The sequence below is a fragment of the Prinia subflava genome, chromosome 5 (genome assembly GCF_021018805.1).
Source record: "Prinia subflava isolate CZ2003 ecotype Zambia chromosome 5, Cam_Psub_1.2, whole genome shotgun sequence".
Lineage (NCBI taxonomy): Eukaryota > Metazoa > Chordata > Aves > Passeriformes > Cisticolidae > Prinia > Prinia subflava.
Genome location: NC_086251.1, coordinates 9,375,070 through 9,388,022, shown reverse-complemented (window position 1 = coordinate 9,388,022; position 12,953 = coordinate 9,375,070). Strand labels below are relative to the sequence as shown.

General features: G+C 35.8%; 1 protein-coding gene across 1 annotated transcript in view; it reads left to right on the top strand.

Moving 5' to 3' along the window:
• The window catches only part of ELP4 (elongator acetyltransferase complex subunit 4), a 135,522-nt gene that overhangs the window by 17,627 nt on the left and 104,942 nt on the right, over positions 1-12,953 (top strand). The window contains exon 4 of the mRNA XM_063397971.1: positions 8,761-8,892. Within this exon, the coding sequence (XP_063254041.1) occupies positions 8,761-8,892 (132 nt within the window). The remainder of the gene's footprint in view (positions 1-8,760; positions 8,893-12,953) is intronic.

The following is a 12,953-nucleotide window of genomic DNA, read 5'->3' as shown; positions in this document are numbered from 1 at the left end:
GAGTCCAGAGAAGGCCACAAAGATGCTCAGAGGGCTGGAGCACCTCTCCTGAGAAGACAGGCTGAGAATTTGGGTTATTCACCCTGGAGAAGAAAAGGGTCTGGGAGACCTTGTAGCAGCTTTCCAGTGCCTAAAGGGGCTGCAAGAGAGCTGGAGAGCAACTTTTCACAAGGGCAGTGTAGTGACAGAACAAGGGGAAATGACTTTGACAGAGGGCAGACTTAAATTGGATATAGGGACGAAGTTCTTCCCTATGAAGGTGCTGAGGCCCTGGCACAGGTTTCCCAGAGAAGCTGTGGCTGCCCCATCCCTGGAAGTGTCCCAGGCCAGGCTGGATGGGGCTCTGAGGAACCTGCTCCAGTGGAAGGAGTCCCATGGCAGGGGGGTTGGAATGAGATGATCTTTAAGGTCTCTTCCAACACAAAACATTCTGCAATTCTATGATTTGTCTTGTAAGGAAGACTTAGAGGTTATTATTGTGCTAGAAAATAAACCAGCATCCCCTTGTAGCACTACATTTAACCTGTAGGACCCTGGCCAGAGCTGTGACCATTCCATTTGGTGCCTGGAAACTTGAGGTGGAAGAGTGGGAGGTCCAGAACTGCTTTTTAGAACTGTCTTGTTATCTCCTGTGGAAAAGTTGAGTGCTGTGTTTGATTATTGCCGTTCAGTGGAATTTCTGTCTTCAAGTGGGAATTTTATTACAGGATATTTCTGCACTCAGCTGAGATTGCCTTTTGGAGGTTCTCTTACAAGAAGAGGGATAAAGGGTGTCACAATGAAAGGGGAAGATGCAGCTCCCCATGGTGATGAAGCTGGGAGGGACATGTGGGCAACTGTAACACCTATTAAGAAAAAACCAGATGGGGACTACATTAAAAAACCCCTCCAGCAAAGCTGTTTTTGAAAGTTCCTAAGCTGAAAAGATCGCTAAAGCAAAATTTAAAGTATATTTTAAAGAGCATATTGCTTAAGTATGTAATTTGGAGAAGACTAAAAGAGTTCTACCTTCAACGAACTGGGCAGGCCTGAAGAACAAGACGTGCTCATTTAGTCTTTTCCTGCTGAAAAAGTGAATGCAGGAAGAACCTAGCAAAATGAACTTTTATTCATTCAATTTTATTTTATTCTTTCCATTTTATTTTATTATCTGTTTAAAAATGCAACAACAATAGAAACCATAGAGCTGCTCCATTATTGTGTGTGCAAACAATGCCTTGAAAGAAAACATAGCTGTCTACATGGACTATCTTCACTTCAGCAAAGTACATTCAGCCATGATGCTTATATTTTTCCCTCATGGATATGATTCTAAACCATTGTTTTGTCAAAAGGAAAAATGCAAACCTGTAAGAAATTATCAGGCTGGTGGCCAGGGCTATCCATTTTCCAAGAGTGCTATTCTAATTATTTGCTGTCTCTGCTATGTGTCAATCCTGGAGGTGTTTTTTCAGTCATCTGACATCTTTAGATGCTCATAAAGTAAAAGTATAATACCTCAAAAGGTAAAAATGTATGTGCAAATCGAGCTACATTCCTATTCTTTTTTTTCTAATTATATTTTCAAAATGTGGGAACTTGCTGCAGTGATTCAGCTGCTGCATGCTGTTAAATGGTGTCACTTAATGCACAGAAATCCAATTAAAGTTACAGCAGAGATGAACTTTTCTACTACCTACCTCTCTTTCTGAAGTCTTGTGGTAGCACAAAGATGAGGATTGAGGCTAAGCCTGGCAGATGAGTGGAAAATTTTAATTTCTGTATTGTGTAGCTCTTGCTCATGTGTTTACTTTTCTTACTTGCATGTTGGGTAAATCTGTTTTACATTTTTCGTTGTTAAAATGCAATTATTATTATATTGTAATGTACAGTTTTCTCCATTATGAATTGTGTTATAATCTTGACATAGAAGTTGTAGAGGTGTGAAAGAGACACTTGGAAAAAAAAACCCTTCTGTTTGAAAAGAATTAAATCTTTTTAAGCAGTACCCTCTCTGGGAACTCTAAAACATAAAGCTTCGTCTTTGTCAAAAGTTCAGCCTAATCTAATAAAAAGATTTTCTAGGACCAGAGAAAATGAATGTTTGACTTAAATTTATGATTTCTTATCTGCCAATCCTTGTTTATTCATTAAGGAAATTTTCTTTCATCGTCCTAGTTCTCAGTTTCAAGTCTTTTAAGCACACCATCTTACTTGGCCTTTTAAATGTATCATAAAGGTGATAAAACATCAATGTTTAAGTTTCAATGTCCACAAATATCTGTTTAACAAATCTAGTTGGTAACTTTGTATTGTTCAACTCAGTTAATGCACTGCTGCTTCCAGTGCTGAGCTCTGAAGGTTTTCATGAATAATGCTGTTATCATTAACTCTGTTTAGGCTTAGGTTAGTGCATTATACACTGCAGCAGAATTTATAGAGTTTGGGACAAGGACACTCAGTTCCTTCACGTAATTTTACTTTCTTGTTCTCTGCTGTATTTGTCTGTCACATACTTAAACTAATTCAGGAGAAGTTGAAATTAAAAAAAAAAAAATCTGGTTGTCTGATATGCATTCCTGCATTTAAATGTTGTGAAATGCAGCTCTAGTGCAAGGGAGTTACAGCAAAAGAGTTCTGAGTTGACTGTAGGGTTTACTTCTGTGTATGTGAAGTACAGAATATATTCTGATGGATTAAAAATATATCACTTAGAGTACTTGCAACTGACTTCTCGTATTTCCTGAAATAGAGGAATATTGCTTCCTGTTTCTCTTCACACAATTCTCATTTACCCTGGTCTGACACCCATTAGGTCTTTCAAAATGTCAAAGAAAAATTTCTGTAGACCAGCCTTATCTGGAGGTGGAAATAAGTTGTTGTATAAGGGCTGCTGAAATAAGAAAAATTCTGTACCCATTCATTTATGTTCTTTAACAATACACTTTTTATTCACAAGTATTTACAATCAAAATAGAATTTTCCCCCACTTTTGGGAGTAGGGCCCTTTGAACTGACATTTATGTATTACATTGTTGAAAAGAAAATATTTACCCTTCTTGACTTACCATCTGGTGTCCTTTAAATACTAAAAATTAACATGATGAAAAAAAGCCTTAAATTCATGTGAATTTAAGCTATTTAAATATTGTTATTACAGGTCAACAGTGAATTTTACTCCCCTTAGTATTTTTTTTATTTCGTGTTTTTCATCATACTTGTGATGATAACTGCACTTCAAAATAGTTGCATAAAGCCATGGGAGAAACATATTTATTGATACATAAATAGATAATGCTTTAAATTCCTAAGTACTATTAATTATACAGTTACTGAAACCCGTAAGGATCAAAGGATTTCATATAAGAGGGATTTCACATACAGCTTGGATTATGTTGCTAAATAATAGCACAGTAGTACTTCTTTAGAATTGTAAAATAGCTTAGAGAGGAGTATGATGCCTATAGTTGGTGTAATGCATTGGTAATTAAGAGGGTGTGAGGTTAAGCTTCATTAACTGCTGTGGGATTGTATCTTGGATTTTATTATCCCCTAGAGAACATAAGAAGTGAGAGAGGTCAAACTGTTAGAATCTGATTTTGCTTCGTGCATCTGCCAAAACAAGGCAGGCGAAGTAATGTGGCAGCAAACACAGAGGGACCTGCATTGCTGGCAGATACAGGTCGTCCACCGGTTTATTGCAAAGATAAAAGGTTTATTACTGAAATAAATTATTCCATCCTTGCAGTAAAACCTTCATAGCTTGGTTTGCAGGAAATGAAATTATTTTAATTGCATTGTCACTTACTATGACTGCTTCAGAAAACCATTTTTTTCTCCCAAACTTTTTTTTTTACATTTTAAAACAGTAGCAAGCTTCCTTCTCTCCAGCCAAACTGCCCTTAATAACTTTAGCACTTGTCTGCCTTTTTGTGTGTTCATGCTGCATAGCAAAGACTTGTATTTTAGTTGACCCCAAGAAATGCTGTATGTGGAGGTTTTTTTATATTAACTAATGCACTGCTACACGCTTTGTTTTTTTATATACCTTATGAAAGATTTGTCTTTTTTTAGCCTGGGAGAATGTAACAGTTCTCAAAAGTTGACACACTGATGCCACAAAATTGTCAGTCCCAAAGCTTTTCAAAGCTCTGTGATGTGGGAGCTGAGATATTTTTCAGCAAAAATAGATTAAATAGATTATGGGCTGATAGCCCAACTCTCCTTTTCTTGGTCCATTGTTTAAATAAGACTTTCCAAATTCTAGGTTAAGTTTTGTAAATAAATTCTGCATATTTTGGTAGTACAATGTTCTTCTGAAATTCTGATTTTGATTCTAAGAACATAAATTTATGAAATCTTAAATTATGTAATTCTGGGATGGTAATGAAGCTTTTCATGATGCTGAAGCCTTGTGAAGTATAGATCCAACCATCTAGCCTTTATTTTTGAGGATATATCTGTCTAATGACAACTGGAGATTCTCACACTGAGATGCTCTGTGTCACTCAGGCATGGTCAGGTTTGGAAACAGTTACTTTCTTGAAAGAAAGAATGGCATTTAATTATCAGTGTCAGAAGAGGGGAAAGCCTTTTATTCCAATTCCAGTTATTGTGAAGAATAAAAGCAGATATGTAGAAAAGAAGAAATGCGTGCATCATTTCAGTATTTTCAGTATTGCCCATAAAGCAAGTTTATATAAAATTTCTGTGGCTGTATTTCACCCCAGTCCCAAACCTACTACACAGTTATAAGATCTCACCCTTTCCAAATGTGCTTATATGAAGTTGTAGTTAAAAAGTTACGTTTTTTTTTTATTAAGGACTGAGATACATGAATCAGTACATCCTAAGGAAAAACAGTGACCATCTACGTATTCTGTTGAGTCTTCAGGCAGGCTGATGAAGGCATGTTGGCTTCTAGTGAACACAGACATACCTTCAAATAGCACCTGCATGTTCTGCTTCTCTCTCTTACAGTTTGGGGTAAATGGAATTGAGGGTATCTGAAGTTGGGAGAAAAGTGATAAAGTTGGGATGCAAATCCGGAGGTAAACAATCTTTATTTGCTCTGCTTATTATTCTTTTTAGAGAATATGATGAAATGACAGATATATTCTGACCTTGAATAAGATTGGAATTCTTTTCCCCCTATTTGTGCTCAAGTACATTTTGGAATCTATTGAACCAAGTTAATAAAACAGGTTGAGCTCAGGCAGTTGGTCTTCAAAGCATCCAAAGGCAGAGCCCCTTCTCCAGACTGTGGCTTATTATGTACAAAGCCTCCTCAGAGGCCATGTGGTTCACAACCACCACATTCAAGAGTATGATTCAAGATATGTTTGCTTTAGAACAGTGTTGGTGTAGAAAATTGCATGGCTGTGAGATGTAGTAGTCCCAGAAATGTCTTAAATCTCCCTGTCCCTTGCTTCTTGCATAGGGACAAGAACAGGTACATCTAAGAAACGTTCTTCATCTGCCCATGGTAGTTATTAGGTAAAGGCCTTTTGGAAAATCAGCTTAGGATGTAAGAGTTGTTAGTGGTCTGAGAGAGTTCTTTGAGTGCTCCTGGTCCTTTCTGTGGGGCAGCAAGGGACAAGACAGCATAAAGCAGACCTAAGCTGATGCATGTGTGGTCCAGAGTCACGGTTTTCTTGTGGTGCTTTGTGTGAATTTTGTCATGTTTAGATCACTTTCTATTGTCAGAAGTTTTTTTTTATATCTAAATAAAAACTCTTTATTGCATTAGAAATTAAAAGCAAGCTATATTGGAAAAAAAAAAAGAAAAAAAGGATACTTCAGATGGATACTTAGATGTATTTTCATCTCTGTCAGCCAACATCTTTTATCAGCTTCAGGTGAAACCATTTTTCCTTGATCTCTTAATCTGCTTCATTTGTAGCAGCAGTTAAGACACACCACAGTGCCTAATTGTGTTACACTGATGGTCTGTTTGTCTGTAATTGTTTTGGACTGAGTTTCTCAGGTGTCAACTGCTGGAATTTGTAGTGTCTCCATGCTACAGAGGGCCATGTAAGAAGGTTTTGTTCTCTGACTGGAAGGCAGGAACTTTTTCTCAGTGTTACATGAGGTTATTTAAGCAGCTTGTACTTTATCAATAATACTTGGAGAACCTCTCACTCTTACTGTCTTGACCTCTGTTCCTTTTTCAGCATAAAATACGTTTTATGTGTAAAATACACAAATTTATATAGTTGATGTCCCTGTCTCATATTTGACTTTCCCAATTACTATATAACAACAGAGAACCAGCAGCACAAATGATAGACATTTGCAGTGATTCTAGGGGAGAAAAATATTAAATAGCTTTAAGAAATATTGCTGCTGTTCTCCTTTACCTCCAGGGAGGAGAATTGTATGAATGCCACTTCCTGGCTTTTGGCTTTGCAGATGACCTGAAAGCTGCCCAATGACATTAGAGCAGGGTGAGGTAGCAAATCCTTCTGCCAGTGATGGTGTCTGAAACAGGGGCAAGCTCAAGGAATTTGGTGAAATGTTTAAGCAAGATTTCATGATCACTGACAGGCAATGGTTTTCAGAAAAAAACAGATTATGCACCACTACAAAAAGTTACCTGGAAGCAACTTGATCTGGAAATGTTGTTTGGGCCTCCAAATTACTTCTTTGCAGAACTCACTTTTTAAAATGAAAGTTGGTTTGGGTTGGTTTTTATTTTAATTACTATTAATTGAGGAATATTTTGAGATTATGAAGTATCAGCAATTCTTCACTGAAAAAGAGATATGGAGTTTAAATCTATGAATAACTGTATGAGGAAATTAAATTTGCACAATAGTTTAACTGTTCAGTATTTGCTTTTAAAATAACACCTCAGTTGGAAAATTAAGTTGGTTAACTATCTGAGGATAGCTGAGTTATAAAATTAACAATTCAAGGTAACATCTTTTCTTATTTTTAGAAAAATGCTTTATATAATGCTCTTAGAAGTTAATGCAAATGATTCCTATCTGCATATATGTGAAATGCATCAGGGTGCTTGTCAGCTCTAGTTTGTACTTATACTTTCTCTGAACCTTTCAGTACAGTGTTCTGTTTTCATTTTGTCCTATCTGTCAAAAATCTTTGATTTGAAGGGTTGCCTTTTTTTTTAACTGAAACAACTGTTATAAATCTGTAAATGTAATGAAAACTGTAAATACTAAATCAAAGTTTTCATCTTTGTGTAGCTTTCCTAGACAGCCTAATTTTTACTACCATAGTAATAAGTTAATTGTATGCAAGTGTATTTTTTAAACAAGCTGTAAGAAATCTGAAAATATAACTCTGTACATAATTATTTGCATGAATAGTCATTACCAGGCCTTTGCAGTTCATTTGTAAAAGCAAAAGAAAATAAAGTAACTTGTTCAAAGGTGTATTCTGTGTATTTTGCTGAGCTGCTGAAACACATAGTTGTTCTATTTCTGCAACTTTATTAAGTTAGAAAGTTTATAAAAGTTTTCATAACTTCTTTGCCTGGTACCTCAGAGATGTAATGACCAAACCCTGAAAGAGACAGAAGCAACTATCTGAAATCTCTTTCTTTTCAATAATTATAGACGCTATGTTAATTTATGCAAAAGAAACACAGTAGCACATATTGTTTGTAAGGTTATGTACAGAACTACATACAAGTTTTCTCTCCTGTGTTCTTTAACATTAAATCAGTGTAACACTAAACCCAAAATGGATGTGTTAAAAGTTGCATTGTCTCCTTTCTGTGTGTGTCTGTTTGTACCATGTCTGCTTACACAAAGCCATGAGTGTCATGTGGGTGTTTATGGTCAGCGTAAGCCCTGCCTGTGTGCAGTGTTTGTTGTGTGTCTCATCCTTCAATAGAGATTCTTCTTCTAAAGTTTTCAAATTTGCTTTTTATATGTCTCCACACCCAATATATTGTAACAGAGATACCGCCTGGCTCTGTGTGGCTTTAACCATTGAGGCTTTGCTCAATGAAAACATAGTTTTCACCTAAATCTTGTTCTGTATTAAACAGACACATTCTGTGCCCTCCAGCTTACAGGGTGATGTGATTAAGTTGGGTCAGAAAACTTCATTGCACTTTATTTCTACAGTAGGTGTAGAAGCCCATTGCATGAATTCTGAATTCATCATGTGTTGTTTGCTTTTTCAGCAATGCAGCAAAGGCAGAAAGTGTACATTAGAAACTTTAAAAAAATCCAGAATTAAGAATTCCCCCCTTCCTTTCCTGTGTTTGTTTCCACGAGATAATCCACCATGAGTAGTTATCATGCCTAATGGTTAGCAGAAGAGAAAATTCAGACCATTCTGTTAAGAGTGGCTGTCAGCTGGTGTCTGGAGGCTGTTGTGGTCTGTTGGATACTTCTGAAAGATTTACAGGAGCTAACAAAGATCTTATGTTTGCTATGCAGGGAACTTGCCCGCTCTCAGAAATGGAGTAGTTTAGGAGAGCAACCTTTAAAGAAAGATTACAAAAGAAGGAATATGGGTCCCACTCAAGATGAAGTAGGGCATAAAATGTGGTATTTCCATTCTGCATTCCTTCTTTTACTTCTATAGTTCATTTTTCCAATAATAATTACACAGGGTTTGTCCTGCTCAGTATTAGTAGGAGCCAATCTTTCAGAAGAGTTGTTTTAACCAGGCTTTGTTACAGATTTTACAGCTGCCCATTTTACTCAGATAACTGTATTATCTAGCTGGAGGGGGATGTGGATAAAAATCTGAACTGCCATTTGTGTTGGAGATAGCTAACATTCTTTTGCTCTCTACCTGTAGGAACTTCCAGCTCCTTTGCTTGATGATACCTACAGGAAGGAATTGGGAGATGAGGCAGCAGCTGTTAAGTCTGAGGATTTTCAGGATTCTATGAAAATAGCCTGGCGCTACCAAAATTTACCAAAAATGGAGGTACAGCTATTTCCTACTTCTTTCCTCTTGCACTCAAAATGAATTTGAAAAGCAAATGTTTTTCAGTAGAATCTAGACAACAGAACTGCTAATGGCCAGTGTTACAGGATTGCCTCTTGAGGGAAAGCTATTATACACCACTGAATGTTTTAATTACTAGTGATACAAAAAGAAAGGGAATTTGGGAGTTTACAAGTACTCTGAAACTCAATACAGACAATAGCATTTTAAAATTAAAAAAAACACTTAAGTTCCATGGGATTTTTCAATGAGTATTATTAAATTGAGACAGACTTTTATGAAAATTTGGATAGTGTGCTTGCTTACAAACTTGGCCTGAATTTAGCTGTACACAAATTACTTAAGTAGGTTTAATCAACACGACTTACTAGATGTCTGCAGTGAAAGTACTGTGTTGAAGCAAGCTGTTGACCTGCTTATCCATGTGCATAACAACTAAAGCAAGCACTTGAGATTCTATCAGCTTCACTGTCCCTGGAAACTAATCACTGTGCAGGGACAATGTAAGAAACAAGCTCAGTGGTCAGTCTTTCAGAGTTTACAGTTGTTAGTGTTTTGTGAATAGTCAATCTCCCATGGCTGGTGACTTTATTTAATCCAGTGGCACAATCAATCTTTTAACAAAATTACAGTATTTCTGACTATCCAGAGTAAAATCCTGGTTTCATCTATACATTTTAGTCTAGATTTATAAATTCTGGTTTAGATGTAGTCATACCTGCCTAGTAAGTTCAGTTGTATTCTTAAAAACATAATTGGAATGTGACAAAATGATCTTACAAGGCTTGGCATGTTTGGTTTTCTGTGAAATTGCACAGACATGGCTATATAGTTGTGTCAGAAAAGACTTATATATGGTGACATGCCAAATCAAACAGCCTCCAGGGTAATCATATAATCTCATCAATTTTATTATTGTGGAGCTTGCTGTGCTACTCTGAACCATCCCCAAAATCATTTCTCTATTTTAAAATCTAGCAAAGTTCCATGTAAATTGATATGAAAACAATTTCATGTTGTTATCAAATCATGTTCTGATGTTCTAACAAAATAGAAAAACTATTTAAAAATTCAGTTGAGTGTGCACTCATCTTTAACTTCATAGCAATAAACACTTCTTCCATTAATGCAATATTTCTTGAAAATGCGCGATGTATGTGCCCTTGATTATTGCAAATTAATTATGCAATAAAATGGTCTTTTTGGCAGAGTTTCCCTTATTATTGTTGCTTTTTGAATTGGATCTTGATCATTCTCAATAGTTGGGGTACAATATTTTATGTGTATGTTAAATTTATTCAAAAATAGAACACATAAAAGTATCAGTCTTAAACTGTCTATACTTGAAGTTCCTCGGGACATTTTAGTTGGTTAAAAATTGATTTGAAATTGATATTTTTTGATAATTTGTATTGCAGTTATAAAATTTTGACTCTGTTCTATATTAATTGGATTGGTGATTATACTCCATTGAGGAAAACTCCGATACTGCCATGCTATCCATAACAATACATTTAGTTCAATAATTTAATGAACGACTTTGGTTGTGATTCTTTCTTTAAATGTTCCTTTACCGGTAAAAACCAGTGTTGAATAAAATTCCAAGGCATATTTTCCAAACTGATTGAACTAATATCTCTGTACATTTTTAAAAACTACTGTCAAATAGTTTCAACTGTGAAAGAGATAAATTAGCTTTGCTTTTAGCTGAACTCTAAACATGATGGCAGAAACTTTTCTATCTGTTATTTGGCTAAATACAGAGCAAGAATGCTGGGTAAAAGATGTCTATGTGGTATTTTGGATTATTAAATTGGTTACTGTTTCTGAGTAATGATAGAATTTGATGAGTAGTTCAGATGTCCCCTTTCCATTCATTAGACCCTGTTTAGACTAGCCAGGTACCTCACTTTTGTTCTTATGCATGGTATTTGTATTTGTGCTCTTCACAGTTGTCAGAGTTTCTCTCAATGTATTGCACAGGCCTTGCATCAGAAAAAAGTAGATTTATAAGAAATCTGTTGGAGTGAAAGGCTTTATTATGTTTGATGTGTCTTTGCCAGTTTGTTACTTACATTTGTATCAGAGATGAATTTAATTTAAACGTTTGAGTATGTAGAAAGCTTGTTTTGCAATGCAAGACAGTGTGGGGTTTTTTCTTTTTTTCCTTCTTTTTTTTATTTTTTTGAATGAACTGCCTATGTTCTTGGGGCAATATATAAACTGTCACAGCATGAAATCAATTTTCTGCCTTGATTCATCCTAAATCTGAGATTTCTAGCACATTAGTATTGCAATTAGAAACATTAACAGCAGACGGTAGCATAAAAGCACGCTCTGCTCGCTGACAGTTTAGCGCACTTCTCCTTGTGCAAAACAGGAATCCAGGAAGGAGCTGGCCTGAGCCTGCAGCCCGCTAATGAATTTATCAGCTCAGCCTGGGGAGGGATGCAGTGTGTGCCGGGCTCTGCGTGGCCGTTCTGCTAAGGCAGATTATTCATGCTTACTTGATTCAGGTAGGCTTTCCGCGAGCTTCCCGCTAAGCCTGGGAATGCGGGACACTGAGGCCCATTCAGGGCCCTCTGACATGGACCCAGCTTTTTTTGCTTTTATGGGGGTTTATTAGCGCCAAATCCCAGGCTCCACCCAGTTTGTAGGCGCTGTGCCCATTCTTTGGAACCAAGAGAGGTTATCACCTACCTTAATCCATGCAGCGGGGTGGATTAAGGACACCAATGTGCCTCAGGATTCTCAAAGAGGATCCTGGAAACTTCTTGTTTCTTCTTTTTTGCTGTCTTTACTAAACTCTATTGGGCCTCAGTAAGGATTTGCATCTGAAATGGGCAACCTGGAGCTTTTCTCAATGAAGACATCAGATCAAAGTTCAGTTAGTCAAGGCCTTTCTAAAACATTAAGGGGGCTTGGAAGTACACAATAAAAAGATGAGCTCTGGCAGAGATTGCAGTAAAAACATTCTGATCTGTAATCCGGATAAAGAATAGATTATAGGCCAAAGAACAGCCCCTGTTTAAATTGCTTTCAGAATCCTTGTTTTGAATAAAGTTACATTTTACAATAAAAATATTTAAATTTTGATAGAATGATATATCTTATTGAACTAACTACTTTAAAAATCAGATACCAATAAGTAAATTGGTACACTGATTTAGAGAATATGCTTTTCTGTTGGTTTTTTTTTTTAGTAAAACTGGTTTGCTTCTAATGACTACATATTCTTAAGCAATTCCATGGGTTTTTTAAATTAAGAATGAATTATTTCATTTACTAAAAGTTTGGGGTTTATTGGCTCTTCTAGGAAAAATATTGCATTATTGTTACTGTAGATATTCTCTGATAATTGACTAGACCAAACAAATATTAGTCAAATAATTTCAAAATATTTACCCTAAATCAAATAATTCTAACTAAACTTAACAGTTTAATAAATTTTTGGTAAAATACTATCTACTTGAATATTATCTAATATAACAGTTGGGGGGGGTAACTTCTCAACTTCTCATGTATAATTCAAATAATGTTGCTGGTTCTATTCTGAATTCCATTAATGTGGAACAAACAGATGCATTTATTTCGTGTATTTACTAGCATAACATGTTCAAAATGTGTAATTCCTGCCCAGGTATGTTAAATTTGGTTTATGGTGATATATATACCAGAATTAAGATCTGAGGAAAATGTATCTTCATTATGGCAAATCATAGTTATTGCCATATGTAATGCTCAACCTAATACAGTTTATTCAATTTTCAAGGAATTAAAAATAGTTTTAAACTATTTCCTATTTTTCTATTCAAATCACTTATACGAAGATGCAATGGTTTGGTTTTTTCACTGTTCATAAATAAAGGGAAACATTTTCCAAGTCAGCTGAAAATATTTCTGTAGCACCATATAATTGTCAGAGACTGACAAATCAAAGACGCAGAACACATGATGTTCTGCACATTTCATAGATCTGGCCTTTGCAAATTTATGATCATCTGTCTAGAACATGTGCAAAAATACATTCTTTAATTATC